The sequence below is a fragment of the Strix uralensis genome, chromosome 2 (genome assembly GCF_047716275.1).
Source record: "Strix uralensis isolate ZFMK-TIS-50842 chromosome 2, bStrUra1, whole genome shotgun sequence".
Lineage (NCBI taxonomy): Eukaryota > Metazoa > Chordata > Aves > Strigiformes > Strigidae > Strix > Strix uralensis.
In genome coordinates this window covers 28,943,288-28,966,785 of record NC_133973.1, presented here as the reverse complement: position 1 = coordinate 28,966,785, position 23,498 = coordinate 28,943,288, and the positions used below count along the sequence as shown (strand labels likewise).

The 23,498-nt window shown below is 35.6% G+C and overlaps 1 protein-coding gene across 2 annotated transcripts in view; it reads right to left on the bottom strand.

Annotated features, from left to right (window-relative positions):
- The window catches only part of NCAM2 (neural cell adhesion molecule 2), a 322,723-nt gene that overhangs the window by 11,407 nt on the left and 287,818 nt on the right, over positions 1-23,498 (bottom strand). For both annotated transcript variants that reach the window (XM_074858117.1, XM_074858118.1), the window contains 2 exons: positions 6,578-6,782; positions 574-693 (listed from right to left, as the gene is read on the bottom strand). In XM_074858117.1, coding sequence (XP_074714218.1) covers positions 574-693; positions 6,578-6,782 — 325 coding nt within the window. The remainder of the gene's footprint in view (positions 1-573; positions 694-6,577; positions 6,783-23,498) is intronic.

Sequence of the window (23,498 nt, the reverse complement as noted above, 5' to 3'; positions counted from 1 at the left end):
GGCTGTGACCTGCTTCTGCCAGCTGTGGCTCCCCATGGGGCTTTGGGGTTAGCCCCTTTGGGGCTCCTGGTCCCTGGGCAGGGGGACTAGTGGGCTGGGGAGTGCAGGGCAGGGCTGACTGAGGCCACCCCTGCCCTGACACTAGGTCTGTTTTCACCAAGACCATAGGATGAGCTCCTCGGGAGTCTGGGCAGCAGGGAGGGCAAGAAAATTTCCCTGGATACTCATTAACCTCCAAATGGGTGGTGGTGTAAAGATATGCTGCAAGACTGCTGCTATCGTGGTGTTGCCATCCAAGGGCTGGATAATGCCCAGATGTGGTTGTCCTCTGGGTCACAGGAAGAAGAGAAAAATGACTAGTGATAACCTCAGCTGTTGTATGTGGGGTAGCATGGTTTAGATTGATAATTGTAAAAAAAAAAAAAAAAAAAAAAAAATCACACTTGTATACTGCATTGCTGCAACACATCATTCTGGTGATGCTGATCTCCCTCCCAGACTACGGGAAGCCCAGTCCATCCTCGCAGCCAGAAGGTGGTTGTGTGAAACTCCAGGGAATGTCAGGCTACTTACTCTGGTTCTGTGAGGGGAGTTGTCTCATTTGGCTCATTTACTGGACTCCCGTCTTCATGATTGGTAATTCTTTCATCCTCTGTTCTCATTTCCACTATTGGCTCTTTTGATCCATCTTTCCTAAAAAATATTAAAAGAGTCTTAGTCTCATATCATCATATTAACCACATACATTGCACATAACTAATTACCAAGATCCTTTCTCTCAAAAGTTGGCAAAGAAAAGGCAGAACTAATTACCAGTGACTAACACCACCGAGACACATTTAACAGCGTGTTCCCAATTCCTTGAAGTCTTCAAAGCATCCTGTATCCATGGTTACTTACCTAACTCCGCAAACATCATGGATTAGCATCTCAAAAGAGCATTTTGTTTATGACTAAATAATAAGAAAATGGCCTCTCCATGAGAATAGATGTAAACTTTCCTAATCTAGTATAATAAATATAGGACTTGATTCCTAGTTCTGCTTGAACTTTTCTAGCAGTGTAAAGAGCCTTTATGTTAGTATACACACTGCAGAAGTGTACTTTAATTTCCTGAGATTGTGACAATTCCAGCTGCCAGAACAGGGTAAAGAGCCCTTGTGTGATAAGAATCTAGCCCCTTCTGCTTGCACTGGTAAAAGAAACTCTTTGTTTCTATGTCATATTTCCTCCCTTTTAGGAACAAATGCTAATCTCTCACATCTAAGTAAATGAATAACCTTTGTGTTAACTGGACAATAAATTGTAAGGAAGATGGAGCAGTGAGTATTGTCATTATGCTTTTGTTGACAATCATAGAATCATAGAACAGTTTGTGTTAGAAGGGACCTTTAAAGGTTATCTAGTTCAACCCCCCCTGCAACAAGCAGGGAAATCTTCAACTAGATCAGGTTGCTCAGAGCCCTGTCCAACCTGACCTTGAATGTTTCCAGGGATGGGACATCTACGTCCTCTCTGGACAACCTGTTCCAGTGATTCACCACCCTCACAGTAAAGAACTTCTTCCTGACATCTAATTTAAATCTACCCTCTTTCATTTTAAACCATTACCCCTTGTCCTATTTCAACAGGTCTTGCTAAAATGTCCTTCTCCATCTTTCTTACAAGCCCCTTTTAAGTACTGAAGGGACACAGCAAGGTCTCCCCAGAGCCCTCTCTTCTCCAGGGTGAACAACCCCAACTGTCTCAGCCTTTCTTCATAGGAGAGGTGTTCCAAATCTCTGATCATTTTTGTGGCCCTCCTCTGGACCTGTTTCAACAGGTCCATGTCTTTCCTGTGCTGAGGACTCCAGAGCCGGATGAAGCACTCCAGGTGGGGTCTCATGAGAGAAGAGTAGAGGGGGAGAATCACCTCCCTTGACCTGCTGGCCACACTCCTCTTGATGCAGCCCAGGACATGGTTGGCTTTCTGGGCTGCGAGCACACATTGCCAGCTCACGTCCAGCTTTTCATCCACCAGTACCCCCAAGCCCTTCTCCGCAGGGCTGCTCTCAATAATATAGTGAAGATACGAAAATGGCTGCTCAGTGCTACAGAAGTATTAACAATATTAGTACTAATTAACTTGCATATAATTTTACTCTCAAAAGGCAGATCAAAGAATACTGAAGATACATTTGATATTTTCAAAATAAAATCTCTTTCCATGTAAATATTTCATCCCTATTCCTGTCATCACATCAGGAAATGTATCCTGGAACTTTATTAGCTGCAGTCTGGAAACACAGAGTAACTGAGTTACAGATAACAATCACTTTTATATTTAACAGACTATTTTCTGGACCTGTGATGTTCTAGAGAGTCAGACTGCTATGTGCCATAGCAAAGACCTAGTTAAACTCTTGCCTAATACATATCTCACATTTTCATATTGTTCCTGAGAAGCTAATCGTTTAACAGGCTGTTACAACTACAATAATCCATCTATTTAGGAAGTACCTGGAAAACTTCAGCATCCTCTGGTAGGTATCCTCAAGGAAAATCTTTGTAGATTAAGAAGAGTATAGCACAGATAAGTGTGTAGTCAAGAAAATGACTAGGGAAGAATTAATGGATAGAAATCTAAAATATTCTGGTTATTTAAAAAAAACCCCAAACCTGCATATTCATATTCACCTCTGCAAGTGAGATTCTACTTTAAGATAAACAAATGGATACAATGCTCATGTCTGTAGATGTCATGGCTACCTCATATCTGTGAAAAGATTATGGATCATAGTAGGACTGGTGGAGGGAATTGTACGTTCTACTTGGTGTCTGTACATCTACAGTCTTAGGGACAAAGATACATTATTGCATGACCAGAAGCCTAAAAAAGACGTTATTCAAGAACAGCATTCATATAGGATTGAGGAATTGATCTGTACAGAAAGTACACACTGCATAACAATTAAAAATTTCACAGAAGGGAAAGTGATTTGTAGGAAACAAATTATGTAAGTTCTGTTCCAGGTGGCTGTGTGTATGTTACATGTATTATCTATATTCATTACATATGGATCATAATTAATGGTTATATATATATATCTTACAATCAAAATGTAACAAAGAACCTTACCATAAACTCACTCAAAAATCCAGAATGTCAACTGGCATATCTAAAACAAGGAAATGTCAGTGTCTTTTAGGGAATGACAGTTGGGATGAAATAAATTCAAATTTTGACTCTTCAAGCTTGTCTTGAAATTTTAGCCTCACAATTTATTTATGCAGAGAACAGTCTAAAATAAGAACAGTCCCAAATATTTTAAGGTCTGGCTGACTGAAGATCACCCCAACAAGGAAGGAAATATTAAATAAGATAGCTGTTCTTGCAAAAGAACTGTCATGGACAAATTAGTATTAAGTGTCCAGCTTTATGCTTTCCTGGGACAGCACAGAATGGCATTTGGGTATGAGATGTTGATAGCAAGGTATAAACTGCTGTCAACTGACATTTGCAACTACTGCTCCCTAAGGTCTTCCTATTCAGGAGGGTCTGTACACCAAGTCATACTTGGTCATTTCTTGAATGGAAAATTAAAGCATAAACTGAACTGTTGTGCTCAATAGGAAAGGACAGCTGCGTCAGAACAAGAAGCTTTGCATGGACATGCTGGCTCTGCACAATAGAAAAAATGCTGTTGTTCCTTATCTAGCTGTTAGCTGTGAAGAATTAGGAAAGAGCTATTTTATGGCATAACTTCTATTCAGAAACATTATTTGATGTAAATACTCTGGATCTTCTTCTGACTGGTTTTGTTCTGCAGAGCTGTTTCCAAAAGGCTTGAAAACTCAGACAAGAAACATAATCAAGTTACATAAGAAAGACACCATCTCTGAATCCCAGTAGCCAGAACTAAAACCAAAAAAGACACTTAGATCTCCACTACTGACAGTGAAGAAGCCCGATACAGCTATGAATAATAAGGCTGCAAAATCTGATCTGCTCTGCAGGCATCTGGGGAAGGATGCGATCTGGGAAGCTGCAGGAGAATGAACTGCAAGGCCTGACTACCAGGAAAGCTACAGCACACAGGAACTGGACCAGTAAATGTCAAACCACAAAAAGACAGCATTCTTTCAAATACTATATTGTATGCATAAGAAGTCTATCAGATGACCATCTAAGGAACCTGAAGTTACACAAGTCCATGGGGCCTGATGAGATGCATCTGTAGGTCTTGAGGGAACTGGCAGATGAAGTGGCTAAGCCACTGTCCATCACATTGGAGAAGTCACAGCCGTCTGGTGAAGTTCCCGTTGACTGGAAAAGGGGAAACATAACTCCCATTTTTAAAAAGGGAAATAAAAAAGACTTGGGGAACCACAGGCCGGTCAGTCTCACCTCTGTGTCCAGCAAGATCATGGAGTGGATCCTCCTGGAAACTATGCTAGGGCACGTGGAAAATAAGGAGGTGTTTGATGACAGCCAACATGCTTCACTAAGGGCAAATCGTGCCTGAAAAGATTTGGTGGCCTTCTACAACGGGGTTACTGTTGCTGGATAAAGGTAGAGCAACTGATGTCATCTACCTGGACTTGTGCAAAGCATTTGACCCTGTCCCGCACGACATCCTTGTCTCTAAATTGGAAAGACATGAGTTTGATGGATGGACCACATGGTGGATAAGGAATTGGCTGGACAGTCACACTCAAGGAGTTGTGGTCAACGGCTCAATGTCCAAGTGGAGAGCAGTGACGAGTGGCATTCCTCCGGTGTTGGTATTGGGACCAGTGCTGTTTAACATCTTTGTTGGTGACATGGACAGTGGCATTGAGTGCACCCTCAGCAAGTTTGCAGAGGACACCAAGCTGTGTGGTGCAACTGACATGCTGGAGGGAAGGGATGCCATCCAGAGGGACCTTGACAAGCTTGAGAGGTGGGCCCATGCAAACTTCACGAAGTTCTTGCAACAAAGCCAAGTGCAAGGTCCTGCACATGGGTTGGGGCAATCCCATGCACAAATACAGGCTGGGTGATGAGTGGATTGAGAGCAGCCTTGCAGAGAAGGACCTGGGAGTTGTAGTGGATGGAAAACTGACTATGAGCCAGCAATGTGCACTTGCAGCCCAGAAAGCCAACTGTATCCTGGGCTGCATCAAGAGAAGTGTGGCCAGCAGGTTGGGGGAGGTGACTGTCCCCCTCTACTCTGTTCTGGTGAGACTCCCCCTTGCAGTGCTGTGTCCAGCATAAGAAGGACATGGACCTGCTCAAGTGGGTCCAGAGGAGGCCATGAATATGATCAGGGGGCTGGAGCACCTCCCTTATGAGGACAGGCTGAGAGAGTTGGGGTTGTTCAGCCTAGAGAAGAGAAGGCTCCAGGGGAGGCCTTATAGAGGCCTGTCAGTACTTAAGGGGGACTTACAGGAAAGATGGAGTTGCCTTACCAGGGAGTGCAGTGATAGGATGAGGGGTAGTGGTTTTAAACTGAAAGAGGGTAGACTTAGATTAAATATAAGGAAAAAATTCTTTACTGTGAGGCACTGGAAGAGGTTGCCCAGAGAAGTTTTGGATGTCCCCTCCCTGGAAGTGTTCAAGGCCAGGTTGGACGGGGCTTGGAGAAACCTGATCTAGTGGAAGGTGTCCCTGCCCATGGCAGGGGTGTTGGAGCTAGATGACCTTGAAGGTCCCTTCCAACCCAAACCATTCTACGATAATGAGGAAATTATGCATTTCTTTAATAAATAAAAAAAGTAACTGCCTAAAATGAGGGACCATAAGTAATCCCCTCTCCAGCTTACCTTTCAAAAACCCTGTAAATGTTGGGTCTTTAAAGTACTATTATTTTATGTAATCTGTACTTGAACTGTTTTGCCAGAGATCTCACTATCCACTCTTAGCATTTAAGGGAACATATTTGCACATAAACGATCAGTTCATTCGCATTTGTCTGATGAAGTAGCCACTACATAAGGGTATTTGTGAGAATCAGGATTGTTTATTCCCCATTTACGTTTAGCAATCATTGACTGTTGTATGAAGAACAACCGTGCCCACCAGCATTTCACCCACATCCAACTAAGTGGTTCTATTTTTAAAATCAACAATACTTTTTATTTCTAAAGTGTATGGTCAAGAAACAAGATTTTCCATGAAGTGCTATATCTGAGAAGAAAAACTGTCATGGATTTTATATAATACTTCACTCCCAGATTTACTGGCACTGACACAACCATATGCTGTGTTTTTTGGGTATTAGCGGCCCAAAGATGGAGTTGTAGAAATTGATTTATACTGATCTGTTACCTGTTCCTCATGGACCAAAAATGTGTCTATAACTATTACCAAATTATGATTGATTTCCCCTGTGTCATGCTGCACAAAGAGGCCATCTTAAATGAGGTGTGGCAAATGAATTTTTTTGCATCCATTTTTCTTTTAAGGCAACATTTGACCACAAACAATTCTATACATTTCAGAGGAACATTTTTCCAAGTAATAGAAACATTTTATTAATTCACTTTGCCACACCATAAGATGGGCAGCCAACTTTTTCTTTTAATGAAGTTTCCAATATGTGCAATTAATACTCACAAGTAAGCAGCCTTTCCTTCTTCCAGTTCTTTACTTTTTCCACTTGAACCACTCTTTTTCCCACAGATCCTCCTGGTGATGCACATTAGCAATCCACATTGTCGTACAAAGAAGCAGCTAACATCAGTCACAACCAGGATTAACAACAGGGCTGCCACTCCCAGGCCAATAACAGCACCGAGGCCAAGACCATTAAAAAGAGTGTCTTGAAGGAAAGAAAATTGAAATTTATTAATAAAGTTAATCCAAAAGAATAGCATTTTCTAAAGTTTTTAATCTGTAGGCCAGGAGGTTTAAAGATGTTTAGAAATTAACCACTCAGAAATAAATGGAAATAAACAGTTCTGAAGATTAAGCATGTATACAACCTGAATAAAAAAATCATGTAATCCATCTTTTCTATATAATATTTTCCCATTGCCAAAATTCCACGATGGTCACAGAGCATAAGTGACATTATTTAACAACAAACAACATACCGAGACTGAGAGTATCAGTATGCAACCTAAGAAAAACATTTAAATGTTGAACATAATAATATTTGTTATAAGTTGTCGTTTTCCACATTTCAAATACAATTAATTAGCAGTGGTGCTAAGCAGAATTACTGAAAGGTTTAAGAGAGTGCCAAAACACTATTTATTCTTGTAAAGGTCATTTTTTGAATTAAAGTAGAATGAAAAAGTCTTCAAAGAAGTTAATTCAAGCTATTTAATCTGCAAACAGTTGCATACACTTAGTCTTAAATAAATTAGTATGAGGAAAACTGTGCATATTATTAAATAATTATAGGGTTAGGACCTCATTTTGTATAGTCTTGTACCTTGAAAATACATCCATACACTTCAAAATAAACATATTCCACACCTGATACTGCTTTCTGTATTTTTATTTTGAAAGCTGATGCTTAGCTAATTTTACTTCATTACAAATCTCAGAAAAAGAAAATTTAATGGTTTTACTCAGTTGACACTTTGATAACAGACAGTAATGCTACATATTTTTGAATAGTGTGATTCGCAGAACATCAAAACCTACTGTATTTGTGAACTCAGATGACCCTTATAAAGGAGAGAACTTGTATCTGATCAATAAACTAGGGCAAAAAAAAGGCACGTCAGTAATGGTTCATGCACCCAGATAATTCAAGAACGTGTCAGTCTAGCTCAGAAATTGGCTAGTGACAACGCCTTGTCTGGTGTTATGTCCTGAGCAAACTCCACAGGGGAGTGGAACTGGGTGTTTTGCACGTTGGTGTTGCACATCAGCATTGATTACCTAGTGTTACCATGCATTGGAGTGATGCATGAGTCAGCAGTACAGTGGTAGATTTCCATTTGCAGCTGTATCTATGCATGTTGCCAAAATAAGAGCAAGATTTCTTTGACAGGAGATTACTTGAATACTGTTGTAACAGACACCAAAACATAATATAACGTAATATGATATAAATGTTTTAATGGGGCTCCTACTGTCATCTTCCTCTTCCTTCTCTTCCACCTCCCTGACACATTGTGAACTGTTTTCAGATTAAGCATACAAATAAAGCTTTCATATCTCTGCTTAACTAATTTTTAAGAAAATATCTATTTACTCTTTCAAATATAATTTGAAAATTATTTTCTTGAGGACTTCTAAATCAATACATACTAACAGAAATATATGGTTTGTTAATCTGTGTGACAGAACTCTTAAATGGAAAAGTAAAAACTTTTTTCAAAAGAGGGGGAACATTTTGCTTATGCAATTGATTTCATTGTCTATTGTATGGGTTGTTTTATTATATAACTGTTCTTCAGAACGTTATTATGCAATAAGCCAGAATTCAATGTATATAATTATATGGATGGACAGGCAGATAAACAGACAGATATTACTTCAAAGTTATTTTCCTTTTTTCAGAAAGACTTAAAAACCACTATATAAATAACAAAAATAATGGCACAGCAATGAAATGATGTATCATTCACGCACTGCCCTGACAGCAATGTTGGAAGTCGACATTCCACATGAATTCACTTTTTTTTTTTTTTAACATCAACATTCCCAGTTAAATATTATAATTACTCATACATCTTCCAAAACTTACTTTCTCCATACATTCACCCATCTATTTGATGACTTCCTTTGTAAACTTCAGTCATTTGTGTTTACCTGTCTGAATTGTCAGGAAGATGTAGATAGATTTTTAATGCAAGGTTATTGAAAAGCTTGTATGTTTCAACAGATATCATATCAGTAGATTCTATAGAATCCAGTTCCTTATTCAGCGAAGTTTTCCTCTCTATACCTTCTTAACCACTAAATAGTATGTGGAGGAGAAAAATCAGGGTCTTATAATCCATACTTTTGAAGAGATTCAGGGTTGTTTTGTTGCTGTTATATTTTTAAGATTTTTTAAAATTTTTTTAATGCAGTGTTAAGAAGTCTTTATCATAGGGAGAAACATTTTTCACAGATGTAAAGAGCATTTTCAGTGTCACTGGAACATTGTAATGTGGCAAGCTTCCCACCCCGAATGATTCAGTGACAGAAAAGCCTACACAATATTTTTACTGACAAGTGAAGGTAATGTTTATAGTAACAATGTTGCTCCTTTGTACAATGATATTCATACTCATTTGCCATGGTTGTGGGGAACAATTTGGGTTTTATTTTTAATCTTCTTGCTATTGGTGAGACATCTGAGACGTAACTATTTGACTGTTACATATTTTTCTATCTCTTTATGATTGATAATTTCCTTTCCATTCAGTATTCCCCATCCTCACTACTGCCCTACTTACCCCAAGTCCTATTTTTCCTACTTGCAACCCATTTGTTCATACAGGTTTTTGTTTCACAACATTTGTAATTCTGATTTCTTATGATGGCCAATACTTTTCCAGTTCTCTCCTTTACCTCCCACAGCCTAAAGAGTGACAGGAACGTGGCCACATCTTGCAGTGGGGTGAGGAACATGGCTGTCATCCGTCTTCTTGCCTCTCTTGGGTCTTAAAAGTATCTGTGTTATGGTTTATTTTTAATATTAATGAAAATATATAAAATTAATTTTTTAAAAGTTCATCTTTGGCTTAATTCTGTTCTTTCTTAAATTGCTGGGACTTTGTACTGGTGTATCTGCTCCTGCAAAAGTCTGTTGAAAAACTAATGCAAATTACTACTACAGCAGACTTAGGCCTGTCCTGACTGCTTTGAAAAATCATATCATAATATATCTATGGTATTAAAACAATGTGAAATATTGTCTTAATATATTTTGACATCAACAGAAGTACTGGACTGGATGAAATGTTAGTGTCATACTACATATAGTTTTTCAACCAACTTTGAAAATTACCTTTGTTATCAAAACGTTTTGCCCTAAATTAAGTTGCGATTAGCTTTACTGTGACAATTCTTAAACAATGTAAAAAAATACATTATAAGCAGCAATGATTTATATTTTTTTACAGTGTTGCAGTATACTAGTTCCAAAATACTAGTTCCACTTTGTGCTCTACAACAATAAAGTATTTATACATTATATACCTTTTTTCTACTTGAAAACACACTTATTTTAAATCATAAAAATTCAATGTTAATGTGAGGGAACCAGTTCTTAACAATTTTGTGAAAAGTTTTATTGTAATCTAATCATAGTGTTTTAAAACATTGTTTGAAAAAAAAAAAAAAGAAAGCGTAAGTGCCATAGTTCTGAATAAGTTTTAATTATAATTTGTCAAAAATATGCTAAAGTTAAGATAATATGCCTTTTGTTATATAGAATGTGGCATAAATAATGTAATACACCTTGCTATGATAATGAAGGAAACTGAACTTTAAACGAAGTCACTTCATTCATCCACATCTTCAAATAAGTCCTTATCAATGAATACTTACAGAAATAAGTTTACAAAACTTTCAGAAATACAATAAAAAAATTGAAGCAGGTTTCTATAAATGTCATGAAAAGTATTGGCAATTTTCGAGTTCTCACTTATTCAGTAAGTTGTATTTGTAACTTCTAATAAAGTAATTGAACGTTCAAATCATTATTTGAATGGGAAAGAGCAATGAAGAGCTTTGGCAAGTAAAACAGAATTTCCTGGTGAAGAGAACTAACTGGAAAGACAAATTTTCTGGGCCCTCAAATCTAAATTCAGAGTGAATTGCTTTAAGGAGTCTGTATTAGATACTCTAAAGGGAAGCAGGTCTAAAGAGAGAGCCACCATCTACATATGTACACAGTGTACAGGTGAACTTTGCACATGGAAAACTAAAGTTATTGCTTCTGCACAAAGAGACAAGAACTTAATATGAAACATTCATATATTCGGACTGAAGTTACATGAATGCATGTCCTTTGATGTGACAGAATTTCTCTGTACTCTTACAGAAACACATTGTATATATTCAGTTGTTTGTACAATAAAGTAATAATTGCAAGCTTTATAGTAAGCACTCTGCTGGAACAGGTGGTTTGGGCAAGATGACTTTCATCAGTCCCTTTCAACCTAAACCATTCAGTGATTCTAAGTTTTGTTGAAAAAAAAAAAGCAAGTTAGCACCTTTTTGTGTCTTTATTCCCTCCCCCTCTTCTTTAGCAGTCATGAATTAAAGGAAAGATGAAAGATAGATAATGTCACATAGCCTTTAAACTTTTACAGTCATTCACATTTGTAAGGACAAAAAGCAACGACATTAAACACTTTCCTATGCTCATAGGGTAGCATCTGGCAGTACATTTGAATGGGTGCAAATGAGTGTGCAGGGATATTATGCATAAGTTTGTCCTTTCTTTCAGGTCAGTCTGAAGCTAAAGCATGAACTGCTCTTGAGATAAAGTAGTTGAAAATGATTAGCTAGAGGATGAATTTGAAAATACTACACTGGGTAGTTGCACAAAAAAAAAGCATAATGTTGTTTATTATCTTCTTGAACTTGCCCTGCTGTATGGACTCTTAGAAAGACTGTCCAACCATGATGGGTATTTCTGCACTGCCTATGAATGTTGTCTTTGATTTTATATCTGATCTGGAACTTTTTCTAGAACCAAAGACTTACAAGATGTATATACTTATTGAAAACCCCTAAAAAGATAGAAAACATAGATCTTAAAAATTAGTATCTATTGATGAGCAGCCAAACAATCATAATGTAGTACCAAAAAGTTAAACAGTTGTACAAGGTTTTTCTGCCAGTTAATATTATAATGGTGGAAGGCCAAGACCATTGCTAGAACAAGCACTGCCAAGATAAAGATTGGGAGAGGGGAAAAAAAAGGACACACATTCAAACATATCATGAGAAAAAACAACAACGGCAAAATGAAAAGGATTACCAGAAATGTTATAGAATTCCAGACAGGCAACATGCATCTATAATACAGGTCCATCCCAGATATAAAAATGTATACAAATACTACACGGTTGGTTTTGGAGGCAGGGTATTGCAAATGCTGAAAGGAACGTTCTTCATTTTAATTATTGCAATTACTCATTTGTCTCCAGATGCTTTGAAATGCTTCCTTTTTTTTTTTTTTTTTTTCTTTTTTTTTTTCTTTCTTTGGGGATATAAGTACATTTAAATTTGTACATAATAAGTGGAAATAATTTCTCAACTAAAAAAGAGTCATTCCTCTTCTGAAAATAATTATGTCTGATATCTATATTTCACTGCCTTTTAATGCTTTGCATTTTTTTGTATTGAAAATGGATATATCTAAATTGTGGTACTTGTATAACGTTGCTAACTGCCTGTCAAAGCATCTTCTCCTTCATTTTCCAATAGGAAATGACCAATAGGTGTTTAAATGGAGCTGTTGTGTGCTCCAGCTCCTTTGCTGTTGGTGATCAGAATGCAAGGACTGTGTGACACCCACCAAATCTTACAAAATTACAGGTACCCAGAATGAACTCTATCTTGAGTAGCATGTACATAGCTTTTTTAGTGAGAATGGTATGATGCTGGAAGACTATATTAATTAGAAGATGAACCATTTCTTAGCTTTGTACAAGAGCTTCCCATTACTAAGCAATCCTGTTCCTTAGTGACATAAAAATCATGGCAAGCAAAAAGGAGTAAATAAGCAGGTATCCCTCCTGCCCTACCCAAACAAGTTCCAATAATTTGGCTGCCACAGTGAGAGCTGCATGAGCTGCTTTTAGCAACTTAAACCAATAAAACTTGGCTTTCGAGCCAGGTAAGTGCCCAGCAGCTACATGTCTACCTTCAAATGAAATAAACAAATCAATACAGTTGCAGCTTCAACTTTTAAAAAATTATGATTCTGTACAGCATTTACTGGGGGAATGTACGATGCAAAAGAGACCATGCCAGTAAGTAATATTCTTTTTTATCCTGTTCCGTAATACAAAAAGACATTAACAAGGCTATAATTGACATTAATTTTAATACTTTTTCTTCCTCAGTGATTTTTCCTCTAATTTTCTGCTAGGACAGATACTGCTGAAGGGGAGTGTACAAGCACATGAGGATATGTGCTCTGTACTGCACAACTGAGTAATGTGTTCTGACACATATGCTTGACACACAGCTTTGAGAAATAAAGGGACAGTATTAGTGATCCTGATGTAACTAACTAAAGAGAAGGTTTCCTCTAACTTTCTTGTACCCATTAATGACACATTGTCATTATCTACCACCTCAACGCAATCTGCAGTGGAGTTTCAATGGTTTCACTGGCAGCAAGAGAGCCATAAGGAAGTGGCTGTATAACATAGACAACGACACACAGGAGGGATGGGCATTCACAGTCAAGGGAGTCTGCAGTGCCACCAGGATTATCAATTATAGAGATATGAGCTACTGAAATAAGCATGTCTAAAACGGTATCTATCAGAAATATTATGCTTTTCTGATACTTACCTGAGTGAGGGGGCTTTTTTAATTATGGCAGTGATCCTCTTGCCAACAAGTTTTCTGAAATTACTTTTTTCCTCAAAATTTTACATCAAAATTTCTTTTATTATGACTTTTTCTGGGTACTGAGTAAGTAGGACTTGAGTTCTTATTTATTCTTATGGCCCTTTACACAGTTTTCATATGAAGGTGTCTTAAGACATAAATGAAATAGCTAAATAAAACAAATGTAATAAAAATAGCAGCTCAAGTGTTTCTGTCAACGTCTTGTCTATGTACATTGAGGGCTAAGAAGGGAAAGGAAAGAAGGCCATGTTAACTAGAAAATGTGTGCTGGGTTGTGAAAATATTCTTTGGAGTTGCAGTTTATTATTTTTTAAGCAAAGTTTTAAAAAATTATTCCTGGGATCATCAAAATATCCTTTAGCAGCCTTCAGAAGTATTTCTAATGTGCCTAAAGAGTTATCAGGTAGCTACAGCTCCTTCTTTCATGTATCTACACAGTCACCATAGTAAAGAGTATTTTTTTACCATTGCCTACTTCTATGGGAAGCCCCAGAGAAAAGAAGCCCTCCTGTACATTGAGAGGGGAGAGGTTGTGCAATGATGGCAGCTTTGTGGAGTTTGTGGCAACAGCTCTGCACCCAGGTTTTAGAAAGCCTTGGGGAAATGAGTAAGTTTCTGTGTCCCAGTCTCCTCCATTCAAACTGACAGCAGATTTACTGAACATGTCTCCTGGAGGAATTTCTAAGAACTTGTGTAGATTAATTAAGATTGACATGGGTATTGAAAACATAGACTTACATATGGTTTCAGTACTGCTATTACATAAAAGGATAAATTATTTTAATTTCTTTATTTAGGGGAATTCAAAATCACACTGTGCACACATGACAGAGACCTTGAGATATTTTTGCATCTTTATATTGGGTGACAGCTGTAACCAGAGTACTGTAGTCAGGAGACCTGAAAAAAAGTCAGACTATGTTGGGATTGTGTCTGGATTGATAAAATATTCCAGGTTTGAAAGAACTTTCTTTTAACTCTTTAAGACATACATAAATGCAGACACAACAGTTTTGAGAAGTATTATTTGGAATAATATTTTAAATATATAATTATTTTATCGCATTAGCTACAAAAAGAGAAATTTAATATTATGAGTGCAGCCAGTATATGGAACGTGTTTTTACTTGAAACAGTTACACTGGTACAACTGCAAGTATCAGCAGAGTTGTACTTGGTATAAAAGTGTTGTGTACCAATATAGTTTTTCCCAGTGGTAAAACATCTGCCTTTTGTGATACAACTGTTTCAAGAAGGCAGATTAAATCAGTATGGATCAAGTGCTCAGGCTGTGTATTTATACAAAAATTTTACATACTTGCTCCATTAGTGGAGTAGCATGGCAGCCACCTAATATGAACTAAACTAAAAATTGAGAAATTCTAATTTTAATGATTTTTTTTTGTTTGGTGTTTTTTTGGGGGGGGGGTTGTGTGTTTTGTTTTGTTTTGTTTGTTTGTTTTTTAATTTTATATTCACTATTGGATAAAACATTGAGGTTTACTGTGGAAACAAAAATATTGATACATTAAAAAATCCCTTCAGTTAGAAAATATATAATGTAGATAATACAAGAAAAACAGTACTTATCAGTAATAAGGAAAATACAGATAGAAATGCTTTAAGTCAGTTTTCTTTATTACAAAAATGAAGACAGAAGTTGCATAAACCAAAATGAACTCTGAACAACAGATGAAAGACGCACAAAGTTACATACATTTCTTGACACTGCTTTTGGAAAGATGCTGAGGGACATTACATTTACACTATGCACACATTATTCAGGGAGAAAGCAGAGATATGAGCAAGTACTGCATGCATGAAAGAAATCAGTGGAGCAAAATGATAGTGAAACGTGAACGAGATGAAAAAAAAATATGCCATTGTTTCACAAATTAAAATAAACTATTTTAAATCCAGATTTTTTTCTTGCCTTTCATACTGTTTCTTTTAAAAAAAACCTTATAGAAACAGCAGTGCTTGTAATATTTTTCACAGAAGTAGTTTTTAGTACATTGTATATATTTTCAAATGTAGTTCTGTTGGAAACATACACTCAATAAGACTTACTTTGCTTATATTACAGCTCACTTAACATGTATTATAATTAAAATGATATGAAAATAAAATATTCACTAGAAATTGCCTCTACAAAAATGTTAAACATAAAATAAATATACAGAACTATTAATAAGTTTATCATACAACGTAATGCAACTATGGTGGCAGAATTACTACTACAGTTTCTAAGGAATCTAGAACATATTAAAATGAAGAGAAATGGATATTCCTACCTCAGTTGCTTGATTTAGTTCTTGTATAACATCGAAACTGAACATAGCTCTCAAGCATACAGCTTCCATACACCTACTGTTTCTAAACAGGAAAAGTAGCTAAATTCTCTACACTTGATATTTGACACCACTAGCTGTATTAGGATGTTGTCACTGGCATTACAAGGAACAGGATTTTCCCTGTGAGTTTCCATCACTTATACATTATGTCTGATAAATGTGTACCAAAGGAAAAGTGAAGATTCCTTATATGCCTGGAGAAAAGGGATGGATGAAGTACAACGTGATAAGCTCCAATGAGCTCTAGATGCAGCAGTTTTCAGTGATGTCATGACAGACCTCAGAAGCTACATTTGTCTTGATATTGTTGAAAATACTTCCTAAAATAAAGATTTTTTTTCCTTTTCTAAAAATCCTGAAAAAATGAGCAATTAGAAATCAACAACATATTGGACGATGGGTAGAAGTTTGGAGACTATTAGCACAATGACAACGAGTATACAACACATATATACGAGTATACAACAATGTATACGAGTCTCCATTATCTCTTTTAAAAAAATACAATTGGGTTTTTTAGGCCTATTTAGTTAACTTTTCATTTGCATACACATGTGAGTGGAGCTATTAAAATTAGTGATGAGGTTTGCATGCTAGAAAGATAATACATGGTAAGGCCCAGGAATCCAGTTGAGTGTTGGTCATACAGTTACTTATGCAATCAAACCACTATGTCTATCTTTTAAATATCTATTTTCATATACACATCATATTTTCTATATCAGTGCTTGGCCTTATACTTTCATCACAAGATTAAATGGAATGATATTTTGTTGCTTGGTAATAATATGTTTTGTACACCTCATAAAACCACACAGATGGATATATTTTATTTCCAATGTATGTAGTATAGGTGTCTTTCTCAGGGCAATATTTTTCCTATTTAGCTAGACAGCAATTTATATTCTAATTACTGTAATAAATGAAGGATCACATCTGAGGTTGTATTACATAAATACTTTGATTCATGAATAATTTATAAATGTTAGGAACTTGTCAAAACTCTGGAAACAAGGAAGACAACAAGTAAAATCTGATTAGGAAAGAAGCTAGCCTTAGACTCAAAAGGTTGTAAATTGAAACATTTTAAAAATACTGTTCCTTACAGATATACTGCTATATCACAGAATAATCATTACCACTTTTAAGTTTCTGTACCACCAATTTGGATTTAAGGCATAAGATCGGTGTAGAATATTTTAGGACTTCAGTCTTACAGACAGTTGAATATTAGCATTTCAAAATATATGACAATGTTGAAAAAATGGTAAAATTTTATACTGTCAATCATAAGACCTAAAATCCCTTTTGCAATTACTACATTTAAAGAACAAATTTACTTATCTAACATTTAAGTACTAATGACAGCGGAATATTAAATTCAATTTATGAAGACATATTTATCATTTTAATACAGTTTAAACCACAATTTTAAAGCTGTTCAGTCTTTACCTACCAATTATAATTTAATTTGCAAATGTATCCTTTCACTTTTTCCTCATTCTCGTCTGGAGGAAGACAGGATTTTAAAATCTTCTGTATCTTCCCACAGATCATACAAAATATTGTAACATAATATTGCTCTCATTGTTTTTAAAGCTAGGATTATGAAACCTTCTTAAAGAGAAATACAAACAAAACTGTATTAGTTATTCATCTCAGGAGATACATGACAACCTAAGGACATTATTATCTTCCTCTTTTTCTTTCTCATTACAGAGGTTTTGGGACACTGCCCAGAACTGTCTGGCTCTGCTGTCACAGAATCCCTATAATATTGGCTTAACTCATCCTCTTTGGACTTTGATGGGAAGAGCAGGGCCAAAAGAAAAGGATCATATTCAAAGTACCTGATAACCTCAAAAATGCATAATGCAGAACAATATAACTTGGAGCAGACCTAAAAATTCTCTCATTTAACAGGGGAAATTTATGTAGTTTCCAGCTGAAGCTACTATCAGCTGGAAAAAGGATAAGTGATCTGAATTTGTCTCTTTATCCCATTGGCATTGTGACACTGAGGATAAAAGCCAACTTGTCATTTATAATGTATATTTAGCTTCTAAAATTCCTCAAGGCTTTTCATTAGCTCTTTCACAATATGTTTGGAGAGTTCACAGTCAATCATTCTCTGTGCCCTAGTTCCTATCTTGTCTTCTTATATACTTATCTGCAATGTTAGAATGACTTGCTAAGATAATAAATTTACAACTGGTAAAGAGTACTTCATATGTCTAACCAGAGTAGGAAAATGATGTAGAAATTTTCATTTTTCTACTTTTATACATACCTGTAGTAGTCTTCTGTCTTGCTTTATTAAAAAAGTAAGAACAGAGACTAGTATATGACAGGTAAAATATGTAAGGAAACGTTAGTAGAACAGCTTTAAGGTTTCCAATTTTAGGAAATTAGGAAAATGATGCAAAATAAGGAAATACCAGAATCGGGTTGTCTGTGAAACCTTAATGAGACCCTATTTTATGTTTCATTCTATGCGATCATCCAAGTTTTTCTCAAGACCTTTTAATACAGTGGCAGGTGCTAACTAGCTGTGATTTGTTTCTGTAGTTTGGGTTTTTTTATTTTTCATAACAGCACTCTATCTCTATAGTGTGCACAAGAGAAAATTCTGTTGCCTTATAAGCATCCGGTCCCTATCTTACAATGGGATCAGAATCCAGAAGGGACATGACTGCAGACAGCCTCTTGAAAGAATCTGCTACTCCCCTCGTCCAACAAGGAGCCTCAGTGTTTGTGCACCACTGTGCTCCTGCAAACCGAGAAAGAGCTCCTGGGAGCAGATCAAGGTGTGCTTGTGCAAGAAGCACACTCAGTGGACACCAAACTATTCACTGCTGACCAGTTGTGAACTGAAATTTTCAGAGGCTTATAATGAGGCCAGACTTAGCCAGGGTTGGTTTTGTTTTCCCGTCGGGAATACAAGCAGCATCTACTTACTACATATTTGCCAAATGTCAGTTCTCTGGTCATAAGTAGAGAGTAAGTAGATCCCTATCCTTCATTAATTATTGTCTGTAGGTCCAATAAGCACTTAATCATTAAACAAATAAATAGTTATTTTTATAAGAATAACATTTATAAAACTAAATAACAAACTCAATGCATATATTTACATTGTTTGTGCATAGAAAAACAGGCTTTCACCCAACTGACTCTGACTGGGAACCCAAAGTTAGAACAGAAGTTCTATTTCTTCACCATACTATGCCAGGCACATGTCAATATAATTAATTTCAGAGTAATGACATGGCATTAGGTTAAAGTGATCAAACACAGTGGCAAGTGCCGTGGATGAAATAGTGGCCCCACTTAACACAGTGAGAGATTTTCTGCAGATCACAATGAAGCCAACATTTTTAGAATGGCATTTGCTTGAATTCAATGATTTTGTTATGCTAAATATGTAGATTTTTTAAAAAAAGTATTTCTGTTAATAAATAAAGTCTTCAAATTTACACACATGCATTCTGAAGACACCTTACTTGTGACATAACCCAGTTTTCTACTATGGTTGGTATTTGTGATAGATGAGAAGAGGTTTTGTTAATGATGTTTTAAAGACTTCCAAGAATAAATTGAAACTGGCAAAACTGACCATAATCACTATTTCTAAGAAGTAAGAATATCCCTCACATGGGTGGAGATACATAAAAGCTTAAACTTCACCACTTAATTTCAAAGTTATATGATAATGGTATTAAACCCCAAAAGAAATTAACTATAAGGGGGAAAAATATCAACATATAATGTTAATTTATTATCTTCGTGATTTTTAGTAACTATTTGAAGAGAAGCATCTTAAAATAAATATTTAATTCTGCCTTAGCTCTAAAGTGCATTGCCTTCTTGGGTTATTCCGTATGCAACAGAGGAATGAACCATAAACTTAGTCAACTACATAAATTCTAAAATCAAATATATGCAGTAAAACGTCCATCTGGACTCTTACTTTTCTGACGTTTTGCATACACTCTTCTAGTTGCAGAATTTGTAAGCCATTCTTTTAACGTGTAAAATAGGGAAAACTACTTTTCCCATTCTTTATTAAAGGTCAAAATTGAGCCCCCTAGAGCTTCACGTCCAAAAAAACAAATGCCATGAAATGGAATGTGGCAGCGTTACAGTCACAAGAAGTGAGTTTGGTGGGGAGGGACCTATTTTATGTGCTGAGGCATGGCTGCAGAGAGGCACACAAAAAGTATATGAAAAATACTATGAACTAAAGCAATTAATAGATTATAATTTAGGGAAGAAATGTTTGTTAAAATCCACTAGAAAATTCAAAACATGTCTATATTAAGCATAAAGTTTTAAGTACATCAGGGAAGGAGCTAGTGTAAGCATAGCTCTGTGAAAAGGATTAATACAGAATCAAAATGCTTTTGTGGAAGACCAACTGATGGTTTGCCTGGAAAACCATGTGACTCACAATGGTAAGGTCTATGCATAGCTTTCTTATAATCAAAATATAGTTGAGAAAATAGAATCAAATCACATTAATCAAATTCAGTGAGTCACGTTCTCCAAGTTCTGTCATCCAGAGGAGCCAAGCATCATCTGTTGAATTTGTCACAGAATTTACAAGGTTTTCAGAAAGCCAGATGAAGAATTTTGCATGCACAGACTGAAGTAATTACACTATCTAGGATCTTAACTACAAATGGAAAGTTTAGAAGAGCTATAGAAAAGTACAATGTTTTATACAGGTCTGTGTTTATTTTCCTGTAATTATAAAATTAAGAGGGAAAGGAAGAAAACATATTGCTTGCCTTATCAACAGCATCAAAACATGCACCAGAAACTTATGACTACAATGAAAGAGAAATCAGCAGCATTCAGCTGCACGGACTGGCCTCCATTTTCACGTCTAGTAGCTTCACAGCATCTATCTGTGTGGATAAGAATCGTTACAGAAAATCAAGAGTGTGAGAAAGAATTTGAGAAAAAAGTAAAAAAGTTGATGAAACATGAAAAATAAATTATCAAAAGGAAGAAAGTGACAGTGAGAAAGAAAAAAGAGAAAAAAGAATTTATTTAATATTTACATTGTGCCACAGACAATCACTCAAAAGATATTACTCTAATAGAAACATCAAATTTTGATTAAAGTGTGGATGAAATGGTAACCATTGAAGTGCTCTGGACAAATCTGGATAATGAAGTACTCCAATCATAGAAAAGGTGTACCTTAATAGCAGGAGCATGTGGTTCTCCACAGCAGCCAAAGTGGTAAACTCTTTGGTCTAACTTTAAAACAATTTATTTAAGCACTTAACCTGAAGTGTGCAACCAACTCTCGTTTCCCCTCAAGATTCAAAACTATTCAGCCAAGCCCAACCTAAGTACAATCTTTCATGTGTCTTCCATGCTGGAGATACTTGAAACTCAGGAAACTACAATGGAACATCTATCAGAAATATTGAATATTTGAAGCAACAATAAACAGCAGCCCATAGGCTGAAAGAGGAAACTGTAAGAAAAAAAAAAGTCAATAATTACATAGAAAGAAGGTTCCAATCATGCCTGGGGATAAAGAAGAGAGAAACTTGTTTAGCTGCTTCTTCTTGCTAATAAGTTTATCTTGTTCCTGAATTATTGTAGGAGAGCAGAATGGACCACTGTCCAAACTGTCATCAATAATATGGACATAAGTCCACTTGAATTATGAATGACCAATGTGATTAGCACATGCAGCAGGGTAATTAGATATTGACTTTAAAATTAGGGTGGGAACAAAACAAAGTTGCTTTTCAAAACATGCAACTTCTTAGACATGCAAGTTCTCACAGTATGTCTGGATGCAATCCAGTGCAATATATGAAGATTGCATATATATTTTTTCTATTAATATTTATATTGAAAGTTCACTTGTTGGCAGATAAAACAGTCAAGTTTATGCAATACAGTGTATGTTTAAACATCTTAATCTCCTTGACTGGATATTAATGACTTTTTTTTTTCAGATACAGTGACACAGTAATTATATGGATAGTGACTAATATCAGTGTTAGGCTACTGTTTCAAAAGAGACTTCAAAAGAAATTGAAATGTAGAAAATCTTGTGTAGTATGAACAATAACCTTGGTTACACCTTAATTTATTTTAAAAAGTGAGTTTTAAGAAATTGTAATGGAAGTAGATGAAAACTGTTAAACCCCCCATTTTTCATTTAAACTGTATTATATCAGTTCCTTATTATAATTATTTAAGCTTTAAAATAATTTATTTAATGTTAATTAATTATTTAATGTCAAAATCAGTGTAGAGGATGATTTGTGACATCTTAGCACAAATATATATCTAGAGAGCTCAGTGTGAAGAGAAAGGCAAGTAGTGGCTAAATCATTATCTCTTTCCACAATTATATGATCAAGACATGCAGAATTAAAGTGCTATCCAAAATCAAAGGATTTTTAGGTTTTAGGATTTCAATCTTTTAGATGGTTTTTGCAATGCACCTCAAATCTAGCTTAAATCACAGAGCTGTTGTTTTGTCAATATGTTCTGGTAGGAAATTTGCATTTGGGATTTGGATGCATAATGTTTAACCAATGCATTATCTTCTTATAACATGAATGTCCCTGTTCTTGCACAAATATACATCTGAGTGTAGGTAACTACCAAGTAGAAAAGACAGCAATATAAATAAACTAAGAGCTGTTATGGACTTTACCCCATCCTCACACATATTTCTACTGTGGTGTTTTCAATGATACACATTTTAAAATAAATTATGACTGTTCAAGCTGTTCAAAATTCACAACCAGTTATTATTATTAAAACTTAAATAGTTTGGTCCTTATATTCATAGCAAAAAATCTTTGACATATTATTTTAATTACACAGCTTTTTAAATATTTTTTTAACTACACAGTTATTTTAATAACACAGCTTTTAAATATTTTTTAGAGAATAAAGCTAACAATTTAATCTTTTAATTGGCACTTAGGGGTTTTTTAATTATAAAAAACCATAATGCTAGCAATTACTTATAACAAATATTCTAGGTGAATAAGAGTACCATACTTGTAAAGTGTGGCCTACCACTGCACTCCAACACAACATCTGTGATGATTTCCTTTTTTTCTCACAGCATTCAAAAAGATAAGCAAACTTAAATTCACATAGTAAAAAAAAAAAAAATATTCAATTCCTTGTGAATACAGAGTAGTTTTTTGACTATTTTTTTTCTACTGCTTTCTAGTATTCAGTGGTAGTTAATTCCTGTGGTAGCTGTATTGTAAGAATTACTTTTTTTTTTTTTTTTTGCCTATGCACATCTCTGATGGTACTGGTAGTTTCAGCATTTTTTGACTCTGATTCATATCAAATAAATTCTAATAAGTATTAATCAATTTTAGTAAGTGATGTCTCTCCCTTTTCATGTAAAAACCATTAGTCATTGCAGGGAATGGAGCAAACACAGCCGTTTTTAGTCTACAGCAAGAACATGCCCTACCACTTACATCAATGTTCATCTCCAAGATTTGATGAGAAATGGCTTTTACTTAGAAAATTCTAGTACTGGTTTGCAAAACAAAAGCAAATATGTTTTGTGGAGGCTGTAATATTTCTGAAGTTTTGGAAATTAATTTATCCGATTGGTGTGATTTCTA